At 42.7% G+C, this 26429-nt stretch overlaps 1 protein-coding gene across 2 annotated transcripts; it reads right to left on the reverse strand.

Annotated features, from left to right (window-relative positions):
* Window positions 1-2565: 2565 nt before the first annotated feature.
* Window positions 2566-26376, reverse strand: LOC112220758 (CCR4-NOT transcription complex subunit 6). Of its 2 annotated transcripts, none has more exons than XM_024382631.2 (12): window positions 26167-26376; window positions 25099-25234; window positions 24603-24789; window positions 24291-24376; window positions 24074-24178; window positions 23925-23993; window positions 23572-23729; window positions 23264-23418; window positions 22279-22433; window positions 10223-10456; window positions 9303-9511; window positions 2566-8402 (listed from the first exon to the last, which is right to left on the reverse strand). In XM_024382631.2, exons 1-12 carry the CDS (start codon window positions 26347-26349, stop codon window positions 8166-8168), a joined length of 1914 nt encoding a protein of 637 aa, XP_024238399.1. In that variant the 5' UTR covers window positions 26350-26376; the 3' UTR covers window positions 2566-8165. The 2 variants fall into 2 exon arrangements, with proteins under 2 accessions (XP_024238399.1, XP_024238401.1); XM_024382633.2 differs by having other exon boundaries at window positions 25099-25223; window positions 26167-26375.
* Window positions 26377-26429: the final 53 nt, after the last annotated feature.

A 26429-nucleotide genomic window follows, 5' to 3' on the forward strand; every position in this document is an offset into this window, starting at 1 on the left:
AGACTCCATGAGGGTGGTATGAGGGCCCGACATCCACAGGTGGGGGTTGTGCTTACAGCCCAACACCGTGCAGGACGTTTGGCATTTGCCAGAGAACACCAAGATTGGCAAATTCGCCACTGGCGCCCTGTGCTCTTCACACATGAAAGCAGGTTCACACTGAGCACACGTGACAGAGTCTGGAGACGCCGTGGAGAAAGTTCTGCTGCCTGCAACATCCTCCAGCATGACCGGTTTGGCTCAGTCATGGGCGTGGATCAGTCATGGTGTGGGGTGGAATTTCTTTGGGGGGCCGCACATCCCTCCATGTGGATCGCCAGAGGTAGCCTGACTGCCATTAGGTACCGAGATGAGATCCTCAGACCCCTTGTGAGACCATATGCTGGTGCGGTTGGCCCTGGGTTCCTCCTAATGCAAGACAATGCTGGAACTCATGTGGCTGGAGTGTGTCAGCAGTTCCTGCAAGAGGAAGGCATTGATGCTATGGACTGGCCCGCCCGTTCCCCAGACCTGAATCCAATTGAGCACATCTGGGACATCATGTCTCGCTCCATCCACCAACGCCACGTTGCACCAGACTGTCCAGGAGTTGGCGGATGCTTTAGTCCAGGTCTGGGAGGAGATCCCTCAGGAGACCATCCGCCACCTCATCAGGAGCATGCCCAGGTGTTGTAGGGAGGTCATACAGGCACGTGGAGGCCACACACACTACTGAGCCTCATTTTGACTTGTTTTAAGGACATTACATCAAAGTCGGATCAGCCTGTAGTGTGGTTTTCCACTTTAATTTTGAGTGTGACTCCAAATCCAGACCTCCATGGGTTGATACATTTGATTTCCATTGATACTTTTTGTGATTTTGTTGTCAGCACATTCAACTATGTCAAGAAAAAAGTATTTAATAAGAATATTTCATTCATTCAGATCTAGGATGTGTTATTTTAGTGTTCCCTTTATTTTTTGAGCAGTGTATTTGTATTATCTTTCACCAGATCTAATGTGTTATATTCTCCTACATTAATTTCACATTTCCACAAACTTCAGTGTTTCCTTTCAAATGGTATCAAGAATATGCACGTCCTTGCTTCAGGTCCTGAAAAAGGGTCAGATCCTTAAGCGGTTTTTAAGCACCTCATCAATAATCACCACATCAATAACCACCTCTTCAGGGTTTGTTCTGGATGTGAGGCGAGCTCTACTCATTCTGTTTTTGATTCTAAGATGTCTGCGGTCGTTTGACCCTAACCAAGTCTAATTTAATAAGCACACACCTGCCCTACCTCAGCCATAAATGTCCCTTTTTCACCCAGCAGCCACACTGTGACTAAGTAATATGCTCAACACCCTCAGATTTGATTTTACTGCACTACAAATATTATACGCTGAGTGTACAAAAAATTAGGAACACCTTTCTAATATTAAGTTACACACCCTTATGCCCTCAGAACAGCCTCAATTTGCCAGGGCATGGACTCTACAAGGTGTCGAAAGCGTTCCATAGGGACACTGGACCATGTTGACGCCAATGCTTCTCACAGTTGTGTCAAGTTAGCTGGATGTCCTTTGGGTGGTGGACCATTCTTGATCCACACGAGGAACTGTTGAGCGTGAAAAACTCAGCCGCGTTGCAGTTCTTGACACACAAGCTGGTGTGCCTGGCACCTACTACCATACCCCATTCCAAGGCACTTAAATTTGTCTTGCCCATTCACCCTATGAACAGCACACATACACAACCCATGTCTCAAGGCTTAAAAATCCTTCTTAAACATGTTTCCTCCCCTTTATCTAGACTGTCGGAAGTGGATTTAACAGGTGACATCAATAAGGGATCATAGCTTTCACCTTGATTTAACTGGTCAGTCTATGTCACGTGTCAAACTCAATCCACGGAGGGCTGAGTTTTCGCTCCACCCTTGTACTCAATTGATGAATTAACTCACTAATTAGTAAGGATCTCCCCTCCCCTGGTTGCCTAGGTCTTAATTGAAAGGAAAAAAATAAAAACTGCACACTCAGCCCTCCGTCAAATGAGTGACAACCCCTGGTTGAGGTCATGGAACGAGCAGGTGTTCCTAATGTTTTGTACAGTGTATATGTTCAATAAACACCCCTATAAACACGTAAATGTTCCACAGGTGTCAGACAGTGATCAAAAAACACAGGAAACTTATTTGCTAAGCACAACGGTGTTTGATCTTATACTGCCACCTTGTGGTCATAAAAATAATACTTACCTACTTAGTGGTCTTCAATCCATGCTGGGACATCAGGCTGCAATAACCTACCACGGAGTCTGTCTTACACCTGTAAAATAATAAATAACTAATAAAATACAGGTAGATAAACATATCTGGATAACCGATCAAATCTCACTGATTACTTCCAATGAACCTCAGCTTCGCAAGGCTAGATTTTGTATTTATTTAAACACAAACATGTTTGTGATTACATTAAACATACTCCAAATACTGTGAAAAAGGAGGCAGGACACGGGGAACACATATAGCATGTATTGACAACCATATTATTCAAGTTCCGCTGCAAAGAATCAGAGGAGACCGATTGAAACAGATATAGAATTTATTTTCAACCAGAAGTAGGAAAATATATAGGTAGGACTAAAGAAAACAAGCCAAAGGGTGTTATAAACAGAAAACTAGTCCAAAGACAAACCACGAAGACGGCTTAAGAAGAAAACTGAAAAAGCCTTGTTTACCATTCAGTTTAACAGTTTGTATAATTTTAAAAACAGCTGCCTTCATTTTATTCTCTGTTGATGAACATTCTTTGAATGTTGTGCAAGTGTTTTTGCTGGTATTCCGTGAATGGTAAACAAGCAGTTGGTCCTGTGTATGTACAATACAGTGACACATCAATATAGCATGTCCTCAGCTGGCTACAGATCGTTTGATGATCAGGATTGTCTATCACTATCAGCAGGGGGGAGGGTGAGGCCTATACAAGATGGAGACATGGAGGCAGGAGAGAGAGATGAGTGAGAGATGAGTGAATGAGGTGATTGTTAGTAGAGGTGGAATCTGCTGTAATTGCACTCGGTCTTACAGGAAAGGCAGCGGAAAAATGGGTGGCTGAAAAAAAATGAAAAAAGTAGTGGATAAGTTAGCTTCCCCCCCCAAAAAAAAATATTTTCAAAAACATTTTCTTAATGACTCTGAGGATAATACTGCCAAGTTTCTGGGGAATGGAAATGACCAGTCTGAAATAAGATGCACTGTTGCAAGCCAAAATCAAACAAATTACTGTTATGGTTGTAAAAACATGTATAAAAGGCTTTTGGAAAAGGCAAAGAACCAAGTCATGACAGTGGTCTTTGGATGTATGTACTGTATAGAACAGGGGCGTCAAAATCATTCCACGAAGGGCCTAGTGTCTGCTGGTTTTCCCCTTTCCATTAAGACCTAGACAACCAGGTGAGGAGAGATCCTTACCATTTAGGGACCTTAATTTAATCAATTACAAGGGAAGAGCAAAAACCAGCAGTCAGAATGAGTTTGACACGCGTTAAGGTTAGAGGGTGCTCTACACTTGGACACAGAAAGCAGCTTCAGTGTGCACCATGACAGGTAGCGCAGTCAGAGCAAGTCCTATAATACAACAGAGAAAACAGAAGCACAATGCAAAAGTGAAAAAGTAAACAGAGTTCAACAGGGATCACTAACTAACTGAAGTGAATGGTGACACTTCAAGCAGTGCGATTCTCCCTCCTTGAGCCAATCATAGATTGGGGGTTCAAAGTGAGGGCCAGGAAGGGACCAGAGTAACTACTCCGTTTAGCCACTATGAAGCACAAGAACAGTGGCAAGGACCAAATAGTACTCAAATCACCACAGGACCAGACTACAAAGCAGTGGGGATGCACAGCAGGATCTTAAGCACAAATTCATAACATAGTATGAACTGGATTCGTTACATACCACACAAACTGCAACATATGAAATGGATGACTTAAGTACACAAAACTGGGGCCACTTTTGGATCGTGAGAACCACTCGAAACTACTTCGTGAAATTACACCAAAGTTTGATTGCATCTTTAAATGAACCAGAAAATCTAGTTATTTCTGGTTGTTAATCAAAGTTAAATGGGTAACTCATTGATCCTGCATTGTAGTATAAATACGTTACTGCTTCGTTTTACATTCATGTTGATTTCCCACCAGTCAACAATAGTGCTGTCTAGAACTGAATCGGCTAATAAGACAAGGCTATCCTGGCCTAAGACAATAGTATACATCTGCTAGCCTAAGTGACATCCCAAATACAGAAAGTGTAAATATTCACGCTTGGAGTTAAACTACTCCGCTTAGGAGTCTTGATTCGATAAGCATTCTGCGTCCATTTTTTACAGCGACCCAAAGTTGACCAAGTTAATGTTTTAATGATGACTATAATTTCTACCAAAAAAATATAATCATTTGTTTGATGGAAAGGTGGGGTAAGGTATGGAAAAGCAATGGGGGAAAATGAAAGCGTAGCAACCATAGGATATACACAACACAATTCAAAGTTTTAGGAAGGAAACAAGAGATACATCTTTTATTCACACTTTACAAAAAAAGCTAAGTCTTTAAATCTATCTACTACAATACTACCAGCAATTCAGGGGTATCAAACTGGACATTTGCTTCTGTTCAAAACAAATAAAATATATCAAGGGGGGGGGGTAAGGACAGAAAAAAACTTTTGAACTAGGACTAAATTTATATTTCCCATTTCAACCTTTCCCCTCTGTAAAAATTCATAAAATTCTAACTTTAGCACAATGGCGAAAGAATCATATTTACTTTAAAAAGGTGACTTTAATTTATTCAATAATAAATGTGGGAAAGGAGGGGTGGGGAGCGTGATCATTCCATTTCCCGTTTAAAATGTGACAGTTGCAATATACAGTCAGTCACAGACATATTTCAGTCCCGATGGTAACAAAACAGAGATAGACGCTCTCTGTCTGGGCCACCTGACAGATGGGGAGACGGGTCAGTTCCTCACAGATGGTACGGCAGAGGAGATGGAACCGCACAGGGGCTTCAGTAGTGGGGTTAAAAGGACTAAAGTAATACACTTGACTGTTAAGTGTCTAGGGGGTTGGACATAGGGCTAGATATAGGGGAACATGCTTTTCTAAATTCAGAATTCAGCGGTGGAGGGGCAAGACAGGCTAGGTGACAAGGGACTATCAAGGGGTTCTAAGAGCTGAGCTAAAGTACACGGAGGGTGCAAAACATTCTGGAAGTAAGGGGGTTCCAGAAGAGGTCTTCACTTTGCCCTGGTGAAAAAAAAACTAAAGCTTGACAAATATTCCATACCGGATTACTAGATCGCTCAACAAGGAGTATATACACATAACATTGTCACAGCTCATACAAAAAAAAAGAGAAAGAAGATACAAAACGATAACAAAAACCCCAAAGGACATCAAATGTCTGAACAGTATTTAAAAAATAAAATGGGAGAAGAGGTTGTTCCAGAGTTGGCCGATTAGAAGTAGTGCAAGACAACAAAACGACTATGTTCCGGTTGTACAACGCCAATTGTGGGATACTGGATGTGCGTGATGCAAAAAAACAAATCACTCTTAGGGTCAATCTGAAATGACAACCTATTTCCTATATAGTGCACTTTTGAACAGAGCTACACGGGACTGGCCAAAATTAGTGCACTATAGTGAATAGGGTGTTATTGGAGAGCTAACCTTACTTTTGTCTGAACTGTGAGTGGATGAATGGGTCGGTTGGTGGCAGGCTGGCTGGCAGCAGTATGGACCAATGGCTTGTTAATAGAATGGATTTGAAGACGCATCATCATTTAGTCAGTAGATCTATTTACAATCTGAGACACATGTTCTCAATCATAACAGGAAAACAAGCAATACAGACGCATAGAAACAGTTAAACTAGGGCAGGAGTGCAAAGTAGTGGCAGCGAACGCCTGGAACAACCCCTTACGTCTTTTGTACAAGCTGGTCATTTCAATTTCATCTTAACATTTACTGGATAAAAAAAAATTGCCATAGTTTACAATACAATCCTGTCTTTTTTTTCTTCTTCAAATTGGATCATAATTTACTCATAGTACAAAAAAAAACCCTGCCAGAAAACAGGTCTTTTGTGACTCATATACAATCGTGTAAAGACAATCTAGATTTATATTCTGTACAAACACTTGTGAAAAAAAACCCACTGCTGTAGAGTACGGAATTTATGGCTGAGGGAAAAAAATCAATACTGGCCTCAAGAGACAGTGCTACAAGATCTCTGCGTATGTCCACGTGTGTGACAGTGAGAGGATTGCTGGTTTAAACTCCTGTACATCAGCTATTGCCCTCCCTCTTTAAAAAGTAACAAATCTGAAAAATGTTTAGTTGAGAATTTCCTCCGTTGCATTGCCCCTCAGCCAAAATCCCCTACCCCATTACAAAAGGTGGTATATGGTCCAAATCAGGAATGGGCAACTCCAGTCCTCTGGGGGGCCTGATTGCAGTCACAATTTCGCCCCAGCTAACGCACCCAACTAGTAGTGATAGTTTAAAACCCAATTCGTTTAAAATCAGCTGTGTTGGCTAGAGCTGGTGAAAAAGTGAGACACCACTCCGGCACCCAAGGACTGGAGTTGCACATCCCTGGTCCAAATGAAGTCATATTAACAATGACTCTGTCACGTACACATGCAGAGGAAAAAGTGTGCAAAAGGGGATGGGAGCTGGCCACTAATTACATGTTATTCAACTACTTAAAATCATTCAAATCTGTTCCAATCCAGAGGAAACAGATATATTTTTTTAGCACTATGCCTGACCGGCATGCCAACAAGCCTTCGCTAACTAGAGCTTACTTGCTTCCATACAACAGGTCCAGACAAGTGTATTTGGTGGTTGCGGTCATCCTTTCCTAAAAGGATAATAATCATCAACATCTAAAAACACTGAGGCAATTCCACAGGAACAGAGACCCAGATTTTTCACTTTAAAAACACATGTCAAACAAACCCTCTCTATGCACAAGGACTACTTTCAACAATTCCAGAAGACTGAACAAAAACATTTACTTGATGAACAGTGCAGATGAAAAGTTGGTTACAGAACGATGGCAAACTGTCATTCTGTTACCAAACTATGCACCTGCACTGATCCAATTAAATGTGTTTTTGTCAAATTCAGTGGAAATTGTTAAAAAGTAGCCCTTGTGCATAGAGTTATATGTTTGTTTAACTTTGTAATCATTGGTTTTTGTTTGACATACATTTTAAAGTTACAAATCGGAGTCAGTCAGTTACCATGGAATTGCCTCCCAGCACTTGACATCAGTCTACATGCACCAGTGGGGTTAGTTCCTATTGCACCACTTGGAGAGGGAGACAACTGACTAGGTTCTATTACTCAATAGTAGTGGACTGGTGAGCACCACAAAGCACCCGGTGAGCACCACAATTTTGGACCCACAGAGAGATTGGCCCTATAGCACAGAAAGGAGGAGTGGCACACCATGTTATGCCTTATATGGTAGATAGATATACCATCACATTGATCTCAGTGGGGAGAGAAAAGACAAGGCCCACTCTTAGCCTTGGCTGAGACATTAGACATGTCTGTTTCTGCTGGTTTGAGATTGGTATAGGACAGACTATCAGCTGCAAGCTTTAGAAGTGGTGTCCTTTCTCTCCTTGCCTTGTGAAGGGTGTCCACAGATATCGAGTGATACAAGGTATTTCTTGTGCCATTGTTCAAGACTGCACAGGCCATGTCAAAGACACCAAGAGTCAGGTGATATTGCTAAAGATCTAAATATCTATACAGGGGCCAGAGGGGATATGGTGATATAATCAAAGCTAGCATCCTTTCTGTCTGTTAAGGAGTTAGAAAAGCATTGTGTAAGAATGACCGGGGGGGAATCCAAAACACAACAGACAGGATTGACATTTTCTAAATGAAAACAAAATGGAAAACGACAATGAGGAAAATAAAAAATATATAACAGAAATCCCTGTTGGCCAGACCTCACTGTACGGCTGATTCTTATGTTACAGGTTGGTTGTGTATTCCGTCTCATCTTCTTTCCTCCAAGTGACAACGAGAGAAGAGCTGGAGGGCTAGAGGCTGCACACTGCTTTAGCATACAGCGCCCCTGGAGTGGGGTTGTCTCACCACTACCTGCGTCCTCCAGGCAGGTGGATGCCGTTGACCTGGTTGTTGGCCTGGCCCTGGGGCAGAGTGCTGGGCAGCAGCAGCTCCAGCTGGGCGAACAGGGAGAAGTGGTCAGAGGGGATGTGGGGGTGCGGGCAGCCGCTGATATTGTTCTCATGGAGCCAGTTGGAGTCCAGGGGACCCAGGATGCCGAGCACATTGATCTGAGGCTTGGAGTAGAAGATGTAGTCAATCACACCCTGAGGAGAGAGCGAGACAGAGAGGGGGATGAGTGACAGCGTTTACAAAACAGATTTTAATTAGGAGGGCAAAATCGGCCATTAAACAAAAAAACGGTTTGAATGTTGTTACAGCAGGATACTGCTTTTTAAGGAATGCCCAGTGCCGACTGCCAAATTGACTGCAATGATTGAGCTAAACAAGCAGGAATGATACCCTACAAAGTGAGCGTTGGCTCCTTGCACAAGGCACATCTTCCTTTGTCATCTGTTTGGCAATATCCTCCATTTTAGTGTCAATGTCTCTTTCCACTTATCTGGGATCCATTCCTTTGTACAGTAGCTATCTAGCTAGCTTTGCAAATGCTTTAGCATTTCTAAGCCAACTACTCAAACCACCTTGGTGGACCTGTATGATATTTCTGTAAATTAGCAAAAATATTGAACTGAATACTTCTCCCCTGCATGCAAACAGTCAGTCGCAGATTCACTGGTGCGAGAAACTTTGTGGGCCAGTATTAGTTATAAAATACTGCAAGTCTGCAGACAGGAAGAGGAGAGAGATGATGCGTTTGAAAGACAAACAACCTGAAACAACTTCCGTGCATTGCTAAATGTAATTTAGAGACATTTATTTTAAAATCAGTACAGAAGTTACATTTCCGGCTAACGGAAAAGTTGATGACTGAGGAAGAGAACATGCCTAACAATTAGACACAGTGGACAAAACGTCAGAGTACATGAAACCTTTGCAAAGCAGGTGTAATGCTGCAGAAAAGACCATGGGTCAATTTCAACGTCGGGAAAAATAGGATTTCCTGATAAATCATGGACAAGAACAAAAAGCAATCTGTAGCACTGTCAAAAGGCGGTGTCAGAGACATTGCTTCGGGTCTGCCTGTGTTTGTGTGGCTCCCTCACCTTGAAGTCAAAGGTGTAGTTGGTGTAAGGCATCAGGCTGTCCTCGTAGGCGCTCTTCAGCTTGAAGCCGTGGGTGATCCTGGAGTTGGACGTGGAGTTGCCGTTCTTGCCATTGCAGTTGAAGTTGGTGAGGCTATCAAGGTAGCGAAGCTCCTTGAAGTCCTTGTGGGTGCAGTCCACTCCGCCCTGACTCAGGTACTCCACCACGCCTGGAGAGAGGGGGACGGTAGGGGTTTACATGAGTCCTGTTCAGTAAAGGGGAATATACTACCTAAACTTATCCAGTTACTTTTCCATTGCAAAATGTTTTCCCTATGGAACAACCCATAAGTGTCTGTTAATTCCTTCATTCAAAGTAACCATCACCAAGCCAAGCAGGCAGCTAGTGGGCCCATCACTATATTTATCGATTATACCTTTCCCTTTGATGGATTCTGGGTACTAAGTCCTAAACTTGGGATAGGGTTGATTATTAGGTATCCTATTGAAATAGAGTGCTTAGGTTTAGAGGGTCCACATCAGAAGTGAATGGTTATCTGTAGGAGGAAGATATACGGTGTACGCAATTAAGCTTGAAATGTGCTGAGTGCAGGGAAAACAATATCGTGGCAGCATTGATAGGGGGAGAGAGCCACGGATTAGTGATGAAGAGGGTCGAAGTCAGGTCAGGTTAAGGGAGAAAGAAGTTCATTGCCCGTATCACTTAGTTTCCTGTCTAGCAATAAAGATACGATGTTTAGCAAGAAGGAGGAGACTCCACCAAAAGTGGGGTTGCTATATCACAACTATTGTAAACATGTCTTTGTCTAAAGCAGCTGTATTGACTCAATGGGAAGAATAAACTTGGTTTGAGCTTTCACAGTTTCCGGTGAGTTTTTACTCAGAATTAGAACCTAACATCTTCTAACCCAGCCACTCACCAGAGTCTGGTAGAGAGTTGAGGTCGGCACAGAGAACAAGAGGGATGCCATTGGTCTCCCCAGAGACAGAAGAGAGTTTGAGGCTGCGAGTGGCCTTGTCCACAATGTTCTTCACCTCAGACAGGAACATCATGGTCTGGACCAGCTTGACGTCGGAGTACTCCGGGTCCCAGTGCATGTGGGCGTTAGCCACCAAGAGGAGCTGTTTCTCCATGCCGTGCGGAGACTTCCCCGCTGGAGAGAAGAGAGAAAAAATACATGTGTTGGGGTTACTTTAAAATGGTCAATAAGCAGTAGAAACAAAGAATGTCACCAACACTGTTTTGGAAAAAATATGGATAAACGGAACATCTTTAAAAATCATAAAACAGAGCCATGGATGCAAGTACTGCCATCCATATCAATATTATAGTTTAACCATGTTGAGGCTATAGTTTTCCTTATAATATCTACTTTGTTGACAATACATTGAACAAAAATATAACATGCAGTGCGACATCTTCGCATCAATTTGATCAGGCTGTTGATTGTGGCCTGTTATCCCACTCTTCAATGGATGTGCAAAGTTGCTGGATATTGGTGGAAACTGTTGTACACGTTGACTCAGAGCATCCCAAACATGCTCAATGTGTGATACATCTGTTGAGTATGCAGGCCATGGAAGAACTGGGACATTTTCAGCTTCCAGGAATTGTGTACAGATCCTTGCGAAATGGGGGAGTGCATTATAATGGTGAAACATGAGGTGATGAGTGGATGAACGGCACAACAATGGACCTCAGGATCTCGTCACGGTATCTCTGTGCATTTCAAATTGCCATCGACAAAATGCAAGTGTGTTCATTGTCCGTAGCTTATGCTTGCCCATACAATAACCCCACCACCGGGCACTCTGTTCCCAACTTTGATATCAGAAAACCGCTCGCCCACACAACGCCATACACATGGGTCGGCAGTTGTGAAGCCGGTTGGACATTCTGCCAAAATCTAAAACAACATTTGGTGCGGCTTATGGTAGAGAAATGAACATTACATTTTCTGACAACCGCTCTGGGAGACATTACTGCATTCTGCATGCTCCCTCCAATCTTTAGACATATGTGGCATTGTGTTGTGTGACCAAACTGCACATTATAGAGTGGCCTTTTATTGTTCCCAGTACAATGTGCAATGATCATGCTGCAATGTGTAATGATCATGCTGTTTAATCAGATTCAATGCCACATCTGTCAGGTGGATGGATTATCTTGGCAAAGGAGAAATCCTCACTAACAGAGATGTAAACAGATGTGTGCACAACATTTGAGAAATAAGCTTTTTGAGAGTATGGAACACTTCTGGCATTTTTTTCCCCAGCTCATTAAACATGGGTCCAACACTTCACATGGTGTTTTTATTTTGGCTTCTGATGGGGTACAACAGTTGAACTAAGCTCATGTACCCATTGATTCTTGAGGAATATATCATTCCTTTATAAGTCCAAAAATTGATGTAGCAACAGCTAATTGCCCTTTAAAAAGGCAGAGCACAGCCATGGGACACAAGCCAGAATAGTGCAGCAACAGCCTCTCCCCTTTTGAAGTTCTAAATTTAAAGTGAGATGAAGATAAGCCCCTGTGGTACACCCTTGAAAACCGACTGGGAGAGACCATTTCTAAGCCATGTGGATATCCGCCAAATAATTCACCCACCATATTACAAAACTCAGTCCTTTCAGTTCTACGAATACCAAATGAGTAAGAACCAGACAAAGAGCCCGGTGCAGGGGCTAGGGTGACAAATGTCAGGGCTTGACATTCAGTTAAATTTGCCAGTGGCAAAATCGGGCCAGTAGCAACTGAAAGCTACTGGCACAAATGAAGAAAATACTGGGCCAGGACAAGATCTCACAGGAAAGCACATGATATGCTCATAATTTCAATATCAGGTGATTTTCTCAATTTTGCAGGATGATCAAGTAGCCTATAATAACCTACCCTCCATTCTAGGGATGCACGATATATCGGTGAACTTATCGGAATCGGCCGCTATTTGCTAAAAATGCCAACATCGGCCCAATGTCTAGTTTAAAGCCAATGTGCAAAACCGATGTCAAAGCTGACGTGCATACCTATATAACGTAGGTAGGTACATGACGTAATGACGCCATGTAAAATTTTGCGCTACTCGTGCAACACCGCATTCCTAACCTAGCCCAATGTCTGCTGTGTGGATCGAGCAGTCAAGTCGAGCATTTGAAAGTAAGAATTTCAGTGAGACAACTCGAAGGCAAAACCCATTAATGCCAAGATAATAGAATTCATTGCCCTTGACAATTAACTGTTCTCTGTCGTGGGTGACGTTGGCTTTCGCCTACTGGTTGAGCACCGGTACACACTACCAAGTACGCTACTTTTCAGATGTTGCCCTACTGGAGTAACACATTAATAGAGTCACTGCTATGAAAATAAAAAACGTTTTAAAAGCATTGCTATTAGCTTCACAACTGACATTTGGACCAGCGATATCAGCCCCATGGGCATGCGGAGTCTGACAGCACAGTAGGTCTAGGATTTCGTACTGAGGAAAGTTGTATTGCAGGCTCATGAATGTGCTGGTTGTCATACCGCTGCTGCCATTTCAATGGCATTTGAGAACATGTTTGAAACATGAACACACTAGCTAAGCTCCATTCAAACAACTGACTCGAGAAATAAGCTCATCAACTGTGCCTGCAGCACACGAGACACCCTCTGTCATGGCATTGAAACGCATGCTCAACAAATCGATTCGGTGGCACTCTTTACTGTGTAGTCACCATGCGCGATGCTATGGACAAGGACCGCTACTTTGATGCAGACAAACAGGGTTACATGAAATGTTACACACACAGCTAGACAAGATGGAAACTGACAGTGACAGTGCGCACCGAGGAAGAGGCCACGGACAGAGCTGAAACTTCACTGCTTGACATTATGAAATCCTGGTTGAGAATGAAACGACTGAACAGCACAGCAAGTAAGTGAAATAAATCAGTTTTGATTATGTTTTACTGGTAATGGGGGCATATGTTAACCCAGGCACTGCAGCCCCCGGCATCACTCCCATTCCCCAGGTGCTCTTATTTGTTGACTTCTGTAACCGTAAAAGCATTGGTATCATGCATGTTAACATTAGAAGCCTCCTCCCTAAAAGTTTGTTTTATTCACTGCTTTAGCACACTCTGCCAACCTGGATGTCCTAGCCGTGTTTGAATCCAGGCTTAGGAAGGCCACCAAAAATCCTGAAATGTCCATCCCTAACGATTACATTTCCTGACAAGGTGGAACTACCAAAGGGGGCGGAGTTGCAATATACTGCAGAGATAGCCTGCAGAGTTCTGTCACACTATCCAGGTCTGTGGCCAAACAATTTGAGCTTCTACTTTTAAAAATGTCCCTTTCCAGAAGCAAGTCTCTCACCGCTGCTGCTTGTTATAGACCCCCAGTTGTGCCATGGACACGATATATGAATTGATCGCCGGCCATCTCTCTAACCTACCAGGCACAAACCTAAATCCGTAACCATGGACACACTCTTAGATATCATCCTGACCAACCTGCCCTCTAAATACCCCTCTGCTGTCTTCAACCAGGATCTCAGCGATCACCGCCTCATTGCCTGCGGTCAAACGATCACCCCTCCTAACTGTCAAACGCTCCCTAAACCACTTCAGCGAGTAGGCCTTTCTAAATCAACCTGGCCCGGGTATCCTGGAAGGATCCTCACCTCATCCCGTCAGTAGAGGAAGCCTGGTTGCGCTATAAAAGTGCTTTCCTCTCCAATCTTAAATAAGCATGACCCATTCAAAAAAATGTAGAACTAAGAACAGATATAGCCCTTGGTTCACCACAGACTTGACTTCCCTTGACCAGCACAAAGACACCCTGTGGTGTTCTGCATTAGCATCGAATAGCCCCCGCAACTTATATACACAGTCAGTTACGAAAGCCAACACTCCCTTTGGCCGCCTTTCTTTCCAGTTCTCTGCTGCCAAATGACTGAAACAAATTGCAAAAATCACAGAAACTACCGTAATTGCTGGACTATTAAGCGCACCTGAATATAAACCACACCCACTGAATTATTTAAAAATTATGTATTTTGTACATAAATAAGCCGCACATGTAGGCACCTGCGGCTTATAGACCGGTACATTGAAACAAATGAACTTTACACAGCCTTTAAACGAAACACTGCTTGTAACAAAAATTAAAAAACAGTAGCCTACCAAGAAAGTCAATGGTCACCATCTTCCTCCTCCTGTGCACTGAAACCACTGAAGTCATCTCCTTCGGTGTCGGAGTTGAATAGCCTCAGAATTGCTTCATCCGATGTTGGATCGTTTTCATTGTCGCTCTCGTCGCTTTCATCCGGAGGCAAATACCCCACTGAGCTCATGCTGCCCCTTCAACACGCAGCAGTCCAGCCTTTCGAAACCCGTTGATGATAGTGGATTTTTTTGACAATGCTCCACGCTGTCAGGACCCACTGGCAGACTTGACCATAAGATGCTCTTCGCCTGCGGCCCGTTTTAGTGAAGGATTTCTCCCCACTTGTCATCCAAGCCTCCCACTGAACAAGGAGCGCCACCTTAAATGCACGATTTACACTGATGTCGAGTGGCTGCAAATACTTTGGGCCATCTGCTTTTCTTCCCTCTGAAAGCTTTTGTTGTCTTTCTGCACCGAGTCAGTTCCTCACGCTGCTGTTTCCAATGTCTTATCATCGACTCATTAAGGCCAAGCTCCCATGCAGCAGCTCTATTTCCTTTTCCAACAGCCAGATTTATCGCCTTCAACTTGAAAGCTGCATCATATGCATTTCTCCGTGTCTTTGCCATGATGAGGGTGACAAAATTACTACCGTAATCAGAATGATGGGAAGTTTGAGCGCGCTCGATTTACGTCACATTATGTGACGGTGCTCAGTTTTTTGGCGGCATGAATCTTGTGAAAGCGGGAAAAATCCATAAATTAGCTGCGTCATTGTGCACTGCCCTATGGGACTCCCAATCACGGCCGAATGTGATACAGCCTGGATTCGAACCAGGCCTCTTGCACGGCGATGCAGTGCCTTAACACACACAGACGCAGCGGTCTAACTATTTAACGGTACTAGAATGCTTAAAAGGGCCGCAAAAATGGTAAATATCTGTTTTCGGTATCAGTTTTCTTGGGGCAAGGAAAATATATGATATCGGCCAAAAATGTAATATCGGTACATCATTTGCATACACAACATTAACAATATATTTACATTGATTGCGTAAATGCTGTCCAACATTAAAAAAAAAAAAGTTATTTTTTTACGATTTTAAGCAGTCAGTCTACAGTCTACTTAAGAAACATTTCCCAATGGATGTCCACAACAATGCTTAAACCACATCAGGAGACCTTTGGGGAAGGTGTAGTTGCCCTTTAATTCAATTGCCACCTACTGAGAGATCACGGTTTGGCTTTGTGTTTCTGTAGCTTACTACACAATGAACAGCAACAAGTATGTGATGGCAGAGTCTGCAAAACAAATGCTGACCTAATAGACACAAATCATCATGATACAATTCTGCCAGTTACAGTGCCTTGCGAAAGTATTCGGCCCCCTTGAACTTTGCGACCTTTTGCCACATTTCAGGCTTCAAACATAAAGATATAAAACTGTATTTTTTTGGTGAAGAATCAACAAGTGAGACACAATCATGAAGTGGAACGACATTTATTGGATATTTCAAACTTTAACAAATCAAAAACTGAAAAATTGGGCGTGCAAAATTATTCAGCCCCCTTAAGTTAATACTTTGTAGCGCCACCTTTTGCTGCGATTACAGCTGTAAGTCACTTGGGGTATGTCTCTATCAGTTTTGCACATTGAGAGACTGAAATTTTTTCCCATTCCTCCTTGCAAAACAGCTCGAGCTCAGTGAGGTTGGATGGAGAGCATTTGTGAACAGCAGTTTTCAGTTCTTTCCACAGATTCTCGATTGGATTCAGGTCTGGACTTTGACTTGGCCATTCTAACACCTGGATATGTTTATTTTTGAACCATTCCATTGTAGATTTTGCTTTATGTTTTGGATCATTGTCTTGTTGGAAGACAAATCTCCGTCCCAGTCTCAGGTCTTTTGCAGACTCCATCAGGTTCTCTTCCAGAATGGTCCTGTATTTGGCTCCATCCATCTTCCCATCAATTTTAACCATCTTCCCTGTCCCTGCTGAAGAAAAGCAGGCCCAAACCATGATGCTGCCACCACCATGTTTGACAGTGGGGATGGTGTGTTCAGGGTGATGAGCTGTGTTGCTTTTACGCCAAACATAATGTTTTGCATTGTTGCCAAAAAGTTCCATTTTGGTTTCATCTGACCAGAGCACCTTCTTCCACATGTTTGGTGTGTCTCCCAGGTGGCTTGTGGCAAACTTTTTATGGATATCTTTAATCCTCACTGAACTTCTGGTGAGAGTTTGCTGCACTGAAAGTAAAGGGGCTGAATAATTTTGCACGTCCAATTTTTCAGTTTTTGATTTGTTAAAAAAGTGAAATATCCAATAAATGTCGTTCCACTTCATGATTGTGTCCCACTTCTTGTTGATTCTTCACAAAAAAATACAGTTTTATATCTTTATGTTTGAAGCCTGAAATGTGGCAAAAGGTCGCAAAGTTCAAGGGGGCCGAATACTTTCGCAAGGCACTGTAGATCTACTTTGCAGTCAACATTTAAAATTGGGAAAGTGTTTTGGGAAAGTCTTTAGAAAAATTGTATTCCCTCAGAGCATGATTTAATTGTTCAAAGACTTAACCGGGACTTCATACCCACTGTTGCCTTAGTATCTACCAGTAAATGCTGTATCATAAATTGAAATGAATTACACTACCATTCAACATTTGGGGTCACTTAGAATGTCACTTAGAAATGAAATAAAATAAAATGTGTCCAGTATCTGGAGCGTCAGCATTGAAGAGACAACACAGGGATGCTGGCCTTCCAGGCAGAGTTCCTCTGTCCAGTGTCTGTTCTTTTGCCCAACTTAATCTTTTCTTTTTATTGGCCAGGATATGGCTTTTTCTTTGCAACTCTGCCTAGAAGGCCAGCATCCTGGAGTCGCCTCTTCACTGTTGACGTTGAGACTGGTGTTTTGCAGGTACTATTTAAATGAAGCTGTCAGTTGAGGTCTTGTGAGGCGTGTGTTTCTCAAACTAGACACTAATGTACTTGTCCTCTTGCTCAGGTGTGCACCGCGGCCTCCCACTCCTCTTTCTATTCTGGTTAGGGCCAGTTTGCTCTGTTCTGTGAAGGGAGTAGTGCACAGCGTTGTACGAGATCTTCAGTTTCTTGGTCATTTCTCACATGGAATAGCCTTCATTTCCCAGAAAAATAATAGACTGACAAGTTTCAGAAGAAAGGTCTTTGTTTCTGGCCATTTTTATCCTGTAATCGAACCCACAAATGCAAATGCTCCAGATACTTAACTAGTCTAAAGAAGGACAGTTTTATTGCTTCTTTAAATCAGCACAAGTTTTCAACTGTCCTTACAATTTCTTTCAAAAACAAGGACATTTCTATGTGACCACAAACTTTTGACCGGAAGAGTATGTATATAAACTCTGGATTGCTGACGCTATACATTGGCCAATGAGAGTCTTTGAAGCCACAAAATGACATGTATTTAAGTATTTCGTGTTGTTGTGGGGACCGTAACATAAAAACTTTGAAGATGGTAGGAAGTATGAGTTTTTACTCAAACTGTGGTCAAAGTCTTAACTATAGGTAACCAGATCGTAACTACAACTACACAGTTATGTTTTAGCATTTTTACATATTTATTAACTTGTGTTCAGAACTACACACAAGGCACTATTTATCAACATCATATGGAGAACCAGTGCTACCTAGGTAGTTCCAGCTGGCTAACGTTAGCATGGCTAGCAGGTAACATGCAATTACACTCCAAACCAAGTGTTGGCGCTGGTGAGCTTCTATGTACATCCAAAGTAAAAAACATAAATTAATGCAAAAAAACTGCATCTCCTCATTTCCTGTGCATTTGGAAGTGGTAGTCGAGCGAGTGAGCATTGTAGTGGTCTTCTGCTGTCCATAGCCAGTACACTAAAACCCACAAGGATGGGGTTACTACTCATTTGAAGTGGGACCGGTTTGTCTGGTTGAAGCAAGCAGATTGGAGTATGGGAACCGTGCACACATCTACTGTACGACTTTGCTGGCTTAGTATAACCAGTGGAAGGTAGAATTCGGAATGAGACTGACAAACCAGGTACTGTGCAGAGCGTGACTGAAGCCTTCAACCGCCATTTTCTACAAACCTACAGGTAACGTCGCAAGTATCAGCAGCGATGGCTATAAACTGGGTAAATTCAATATGGATTTACCTCACTATATCACTATTGGAAAAGCGGACTCCCTCGGCCAGTGAATCGACCTCTCCCGCTGAAGGCCTTCCTTGGCCCTTAACTTGTGGCCAACTCAGCAGTCAATCGGTAAGTCTCCGCTCTCTACATTATATCTGCTGGCTTTTTGTTGTGTTCTGTGGGTTCCTGCCAGTGCTAGACTAGTTGTTCTCTAGCTTACTACTTAGATATATGTTGACTGTGGTGGTTGGCTAGCAAGCAGGCTAAAATAACCAAGTTTAGCTGGCTGGCTAAGAACTGCTTATACCGGTAACATTATTTGATAACTGGTTAGATGGCGTTATGCATTTCCAAAACGTGTTTACTTTATCATAGATATCTAGATATTTAGTGTGTATGTATCGATATATAGGCTGTGTGCACCGCTTTTAAAATGTATGTAGCTCTGTCCGTAAGCTACATACATTGTTATTATTGTTATGCATCATGCCATGTTTTATGTTGACCCTAGGAAGTGTAGCTGCTGCTTTCGCAACAGCTAATTAGGATCCTAATCAAATATATGTTGAGCCTGAATGGGATAGTGTCATAGCAAGGTCTAGGATTTACAGCAGTGACGGGCAACCCCCTTTTGTAGGCCCATGCATTTAAAAAATAAATGCATGTTGGTCCCATGTTTCATGGGCTAAAATAAAAGACAGCAGAAATGTTCAACACGCACAAAAAGCTTTTTCTCTCAAAATGTTTTGAACAAATCTGTTCACATTCCTGTTAGTGAGCAGTTCTCCTTTACCAAGATAAACCAGCCACCTGACAGGTGTGGTATGTCAAGAAGCAGATTAAACGGCATGATCATTACACAGTTGCACCTTGTGCGGGGGACAATAAAAGGCCACTAAAATGAACAGTTTTGTCACAATGCCACATGTCTCAAGTTCAGAGAGCGTGGAATTGGCATGCTGACTGCAGGAATGTCCACCAGAGCTTTGGCAGAGAATTTCATGTTAATTTCTCTACCATAAGCCACCCCCAAAGTAATTGTAGAGAATTTGGCAGTACGTCCAACCAGCCTCAAAACCGCAGACCACGTGTAATCATTCAAGCCCAGGACCTCCACACCTAGCTTCTTCACCTGCGGGATCAACTAAAGGGGAAGGGGTGCTCAATAATATTTATGCATGTATTAAAGCCCTTCTGTGGGGAAAAACATGCTGATTAGCTGGGCCTGACTTCAAAGTGGGTGGGTCTATGCCTCCCCATGCTTGCACCCCTGCCCAGCAGATTATGTGAGTCAAGTTCAGCAGTTGGCCGCTCAAGGCGCTCCATGTCCTTTCCTACGCTTTGCTAAAAAACGCTCCAGGCCTCCAGAAAAAGAATATTCTGCTCCCAAATTCACACCATTCATTAAAATAAGGATTTGACCAAAACCAATATATTTGTATGACTACCTGGACCTACCAACTGTTTAATGTATTGAAACTATACCATATAGATTTGAATGAACAGTAAGAATATCCATGAATAGGTGAACATAAGACACTAACAATTTCAAAAAGGCTACATGTCATTAAACAGTATATAAACTTTAAAAAGGTCAGGTGCCAGAAAGGGAGCCTAAGGAGGAATTCAAATTAATTTAGGCTATATCATTTCAATTAAGGTAGGGACATAAACCACACAGCATTTAAACATTTTTTTTGTATGAAGTCATAGGTCTGTAAATCACACATAGGCTTTGACTTACTTTAGAATTAAATACAAATGAAATGACTTATTAGTGCCTTTAATTCAATTTTAGAATCACGAGCTTGGCCAGCCTGTGGCTTCAGGGTCATGCGAGAGCCGGCCAGCAGTGGAGAATATCCTCTCCACACTTAGAGCCACTGGGGATGCTAAACACCCTTTTGGCCACTCTTGCCAGGCAGTTTGTATTTTTCTATTAGGTAGACCCAAAAGGTTTTTAGGCCAAATAACTTAATCAAAACAGAAAGCTCCTTGAACGTGGGAATATGCCAGGCCTATTGGGCAAAAATCTAATTATGGCCCATTGTATTGATAATGTAACAAAAAGTTTGAGATCTGATTTTCTTATTATAAATACTTTGATACAATGACATTTATCTACCCACCTTTATTTTAGCATGTGCACATAGTAAGTACACCATCAAACTTTTGGGATAAGTGTCTTTTCATATTCCACAATGATTCTTTAGTTGTGGATGTTTCATGTAGCCAGTGTGTAACAACTTCCATATCCCACATGTAGAACAATGTTATCTGGTCTGTAACTTAACAGTTTAGTACCATACCAGCAGGTGTCATCCAAGCCTTACACATAAGTGGACACTACAGCACCGCTCTTCCTCCTCACCTTTGTAAGTCACCTTGATTTAGCGTTTTGTCAGTTTATTTATGAAAATATTTAGCCAACTCCATGACAGTAGCTAAAGCAATGGGTTATTAGGAGCACAAGTAGACTACAAACGCATGCTGGGGGGGGGGGGCAAGAAGGTCAACGCTTGAGCCTTCGGAAATCTCACTCCAGTCAAATTCGGGAACCTCGCTCACATACTCTGCTATTTATTTCAGTTGAATGATTTCCTTATATGAACTTTAACTAATCAAAATGGTTGTGATTATATTACACACACCTACTCATTCAAGGGTTTCTTTATTTTTACTATTTGACCTGGCCTCCACAATCACCCGACCTCAACCCAATTGAGATGGTTTGGGATGAGTTGTACCGCAGAGTGAAGGAAAAGCAGCCAACAAGTACTCAGCATATGCAGGAATTCCTTCAAGTCTGTTGGAAAAGCATTCCTCGTGAAGCTGGTTGAGAGAATGCCAACGGTGTGCAAAGCTGTCAAGGCAAAGGGTGGCTACTTTGAAGAACCTCAAATGTAAAATATATTTTGACACTTTTTTGGTTACTACATGATTCCATGTGTCAAAGTGTTGTCGTCACTATTATTCTACAATGTAGAAAATAGTACAAATAAAAACCCTTGAATGAGTAGGTTTCCAAACTTTTAACTGGAACTGTATGCATGTATACATCTCCATTTTTTGGAACTCAGTCGGGGTCTCAACCTAATGTTGGGAGTTAGAATAGTAGAAAACAAGGTGCAATTTTGAAATTTGCTTGTGCAGCAGCAGATCCTCTTGTTATGTCAGTCACTCAATTAGCCCATGTCAGATTTTTATTTTATTTTTAGATTGGTAAATTACTTTAGGCAGCCATCTAAACTTGTAATCATGGTCAAATTACTGACCAGGGGGCCCACATTGATTTAGTTAAGTCACTCATATCACTGCAAACATTTCTCTCCACCCCATGACAAAATGTGTAGAACTGCTCGAAATGAACTCCAAAACATTTGTCCTCCACTGTCAGGACAGGGGCCGCTAAAATGTTTTGCTAGCAAGGTGCCCCCCCCCCTCCCCACAACAAAAGTTAACTTAAGGGCCCCAAAAGGCTAGGGCTGGCTCTGACTGCATGTATGGGTATGATGTGGGTACAAAGTCCCGTCACTGCGGCCCCTCATGATGACTTCAGATTTATTTGTGGCCTACACCCTCATCAAAAGTTGCCCATCACTGGTCTAGGGTGAGAAAAGGGAGAGGGACATAACTAGGTGTAGGGTATATGATTTGAAAAGGAACATAACACTCACAGGATTCCTCCATCATTTCCTTGCGGACCTCTAGCAGTACGGCCACTCCGATGTTGTCCTTGGTCATAACCCTGTTGAGCATGGCCTCAGAGCCTTCAGAGTTAGCCATGGCCAGCTGGTTAAACTCTACCGTGTGTTTCTGCACCACACTGAACCTGAGGGAAGAAGGCAAGGGGGAAGAGAGACAGGCAGAGAAACAAATGAAGTAAGATGTGATAAGTAACAAAGTTTCCATCCAACCATTTCATGCAGATGAATTACCTGACGCATAAAAAAAAAATTTCACAACAGGGCTGATGGAAACAGGAAACGTCAGTACAATTTTAGAATTGTCAACTGACAATTTGTTCATTTGACATGGTGGGATCTTTGTGTTATTCAAATTCATTATGTGAGATATGGTGGCGGAAACACCTACCACCAGAAAGCTGAAAAGCATTAAGTTTATTAGGCAGATGAAATCAATTAGGATAAACTTCACATGGCGTTTAAGTGCATCATGCAAATCTCCAATAGGCTAAATATCTAGGGTAGGCTATTCGAACGCTGGTGACATGATCGGTAATTGGCTGCCAATTATCAAATAAAATGATCTTGCTCATCCACGTAAGCTATCCATTTTATCAGCAAACTGTTGTCGAGAGCATGCGCCAAAACCAGATTGGTCAAGTTTGCTATATTTATATCACCACAACAGTTTGTTACAAAACCACCAATAGAGATAAATTTAACCTGTTTTTTTTGTTCTCGGTACGTGGGAACTTAACTGCAAAATTGTTTTTTACGTCATCATGCAGCCTTTTATTAGCAACAGGTCAGTTGATGGAAACACCACTGGTGGGAAATTGTGCATATTGGTTTTATGCACATTTTAGAATATTTACTTGAAAATCTGTCACCATTTGGATGGGAACTTAGCTAGTGTCATTGAGCATTGTGTGGAGAAGAAAAGAAAGCATTGACAGTGCTCCTCCGGTGCACTCACTTTTCTGTCCTGTAGAAAACTGCGCACCCGTCCACATGTTTGCGGTCTGACTCATGCATGGTTCTGGCTCGAGACTTCGGGCTGAAGAAGCCCTCGTAGCCCTGTTCCTTCAGCTCTGGCAGGAAATACTGGTAGTACTGCTCCGTCTCCACTTCCTGTAGAAAATAAATCAAAATCCATACATTAAAGTGGACAGATGACTTAATGTACCAGGGAAATCAGGTTCACTGATCAATGACTTGCCAGAGAGAAACCAAAATGACTGCGACAGGAGTTGTTTAACACTGGGTCGAGGTTTACCCACATACCTGTAGGTTGATGATATCAGCGTTGCAGTTCATGATCTCCTGCATGATGGACTTCTTCCTGTACTCCCAGTTGAGGGCCCAGGAAGGGCAGTAGCCATAGAGCTGGCGCGTGGCGTACTTATCACACAGCACATTGTAGCACATCACTGAGAACAACGCTGAGAGGGAGGACAGGGAGGGAGAGACGTAGGATATAGAACCTTATTCAGTGTATTCTTATTTCAGGCCAGGGAATATAACAGTACCGTGATACTCATTAGTATTGTGGCAAGGAAACAAAACACTAAGCGGATTTAACTTCTTTAGGAAAACATCCCATGTGTGTGTGCAGGGACTGTCTGCTGGTCTCTCACCAGAAGGTCTTGTCTGGTCCGGCTCCTGGAGTGCGATCCACGACCGGGACGGGGGCTGCTCTGTGGGGGCTGGGGACAGGAGGAGTTGTCCACGTTAGCCATTAGTAATTTTTGCTAAAACGTTATGTGAGAGACAGAGGGTGACTTACTGCATTTGATTGAACCTGCCAGATTGTCCAACAGGTAGTTCAGCAGTTTCCTCGTGCCATCATGCTCCTGGTACAGGCTCATGATTTCTTGTGCAAGTGGATTTCCTGATAGGAGCAGGAACAAAGACAACGTTAAATGACATTTTGAAAAATGCAACGGGATCTACAATGGGGTCTCCAGGATGGAATGGTTACCAAGACGATAAGCCACACTCACCTTTCAACCCCAGTGTTTGTAACTGAAACAGTTTCCCCAATTCGAATGGCAGAACCCGCAATTGGTTGTTATTTAAAAGCAGCTCCCTGTTGAGGACGGACACAGGGAAACGCAAGTGTCAGAGACAAGCCCCTGTGACAATACAGCCCCTTCCTCAACTTTCCCATAAACAATTAACACATTGACCAGTGATCTATACAGGCAAAAGTAAATGCTCTGTGAGCCCAACAGGCAACGGTTATTCTCAGGCACCAACTAGTGACAAGTTTAGAACAAAGTGAATACTGAGAAGTGCGGTTCCCAGCGGCTCACCTGAGAGAGACCATGTGGCCGAGCTCTGCCGGCAGGCTCCTGATCTTATTGGACGACAGATCCAGGTACAACAGGTTGTGTAGTTTGGCAATGTCAGGTGGGATGCGTGACAGACAGTTGTCAGCGATATGTAGGGCAGTGAGGTGGGTCAGAGTCCACAGAGATGGGCTCAGGCTCCTGACATTACCTGGAGAGAGAGATGTGGAGGGGTAGATAAACACACAGTTGAGTCATGTCTCTGTGGTGGCTTTTCATTCAAAGCAGATATGTATTGGATAGAAACAAACCTGAGTAAACAATCATGCTAAACTTGCCGGTCAAACCCAATATACATGCTTATAAAACAGAGGACCTTATCCTCTAAGCGCTAGAATGCTTGTCACTGAAAAAAAATGGTTGATAAACTGGCCTAGACTAAAGCATCCTCACTTGCTGAGTCCTAATATGAGAGCAGCACCCCTCCACAGCTTCTGGGCCACCCCCCTGCAATGCTCACCTGTGATTTCCAGCTCAGCCCAGTAAGACTTCTTTCCATTGGCTGCCTCCTCAGTTGACATGATAGTGTACATCCGCCTGGGGTCTGGCGGTTCATATTTTTCCTTGGGCATTCCTGCTGTAACACTGGGGAAAAGCTTTTTTAGTAATTGAACATTATATCTATCCACTGATAACATGCATGTCAAACGCAATTAGATATCCATTGCACAAAACGGACATTTTGAAAGTGACTGTTCACTAGCAGCTTTCTAGGTACTTCACAAACATGCAAAGAGGAACGTAACTTTTCAAGAGGGCTTCGCTTGATTCTGACAACTTCTGGAAATGAGGCTCAAAGATGTGGCCATATTATTGGCTGGCTGCTGATACTAATTGCAGAAATAAATCCGGTTCAACGAGAACGCATTGCTTTACAACTTAGCAGCGAGGGAAATCAATAAAGTTGAACTTGTAATACTCATTGCAACAGCTCGGTAATCTAGTTAACCAGCAAACTACCGTTAGTTCTACACAACAGGCCACACAGAGCACTGACCACCACTAAATAGTTAGAGAACACAAACTGGCCGGATAGTTAGACAATTGGGTGGCTCGTTGAGCCCGGCATCGGGTCAGGAAAAATGGACTTAGCTCGATAGCTGAGAATTTTAGCTACTGTTAGGGGCTAACTAGCAAATTAGCCAACGAACGGCCGTCCACTACAAAATAACTTCTTGAGAATTATAGTTAGCTGATATAGTTACCTAACCAATGAATTGAGAAGATATTAACGGTTGCATATTATTCTAGATGTAACTGACCATAACACGCTAGGCTGACAGAGTAGCAACTAACTAGTTCACTTATGGCTAACTAGCTAGCGTAACTATGCTGGCTATTCCTAATGGAAATCACCGCTGAAAGCTAATGTTGGCTAGCTAAGCTAGGTATCTACATTTTCCAAACCTGTCCGACTTCATATATGCATAAGTAGTACTTTATGAAACACATATGCAGCAATAATTGAAAACAATTGAGTTGTGGATCTGTTTCACCCAAAGCAACTCGTCGCTTGTGTTGATTTTACCTGCAAACGCATACCAATCTGTATCGCGAGGACGAGTGTGTGCTCTCTTTTGTTTCTACTTTCTCGTTTCCGCTGCTGTATCACAAGGAACAAACAAGCATCATGGCGACTGTCAGGTTTTTTTCTCTCTGTGTGATAACAACGCTTGGTGCTATTGGTTAGCTCTTGGATGGACCTCACCATCTGCGGTTGAATCAGGAAGGCTTCGGCGCAGATGGAACAATGTGACAGATATTTCACCGGATATATAAATGTGAAGCCTC

Source organism: Oncorhynchus tshawytscha, linkage group LG21 (assembly GCF_018296145.1).
Source record: "Oncorhynchus tshawytscha isolate Ot180627B linkage group LG21, Otsh_v2.0, whole genome shotgun sequence".
NCBI classification, from domain to species: domain Eukaryota; kingdom Metazoa; phylum Chordata; class Actinopteri; order Salmoniformes; family Salmonidae; genus Oncorhynchus; species Oncorhynchus tshawytscha.

What these genes read in the sequence shown, in the direction of transcription:
- LOC112220758 (XM_024382631.2), bottom strand. Translation starts at nt 26,349, where the DNA reads ATGGTGAGGTCCATCCAAGAGCTAACCAATAGCACCAAGCGTTGTTAT. An exon ending in CAACTCTCTACCAGACTCTG is followed by an intron (nt 9,512 to 10,222) that starts GTGAGTGGCTGG and finishes CCCTCTCTCCAG; the next exon opens with GCGTGGTGGAGTACCTGAGT. An exon ending in ACTACACCTTTGACTTCAAG is followed by an intron (nt 8,403 to 9,302) that starts GTGAGGGAGCCA and finishes CTCTCTCCTCAG; the next exon opens with GGTGTGATTGACTACATCTT.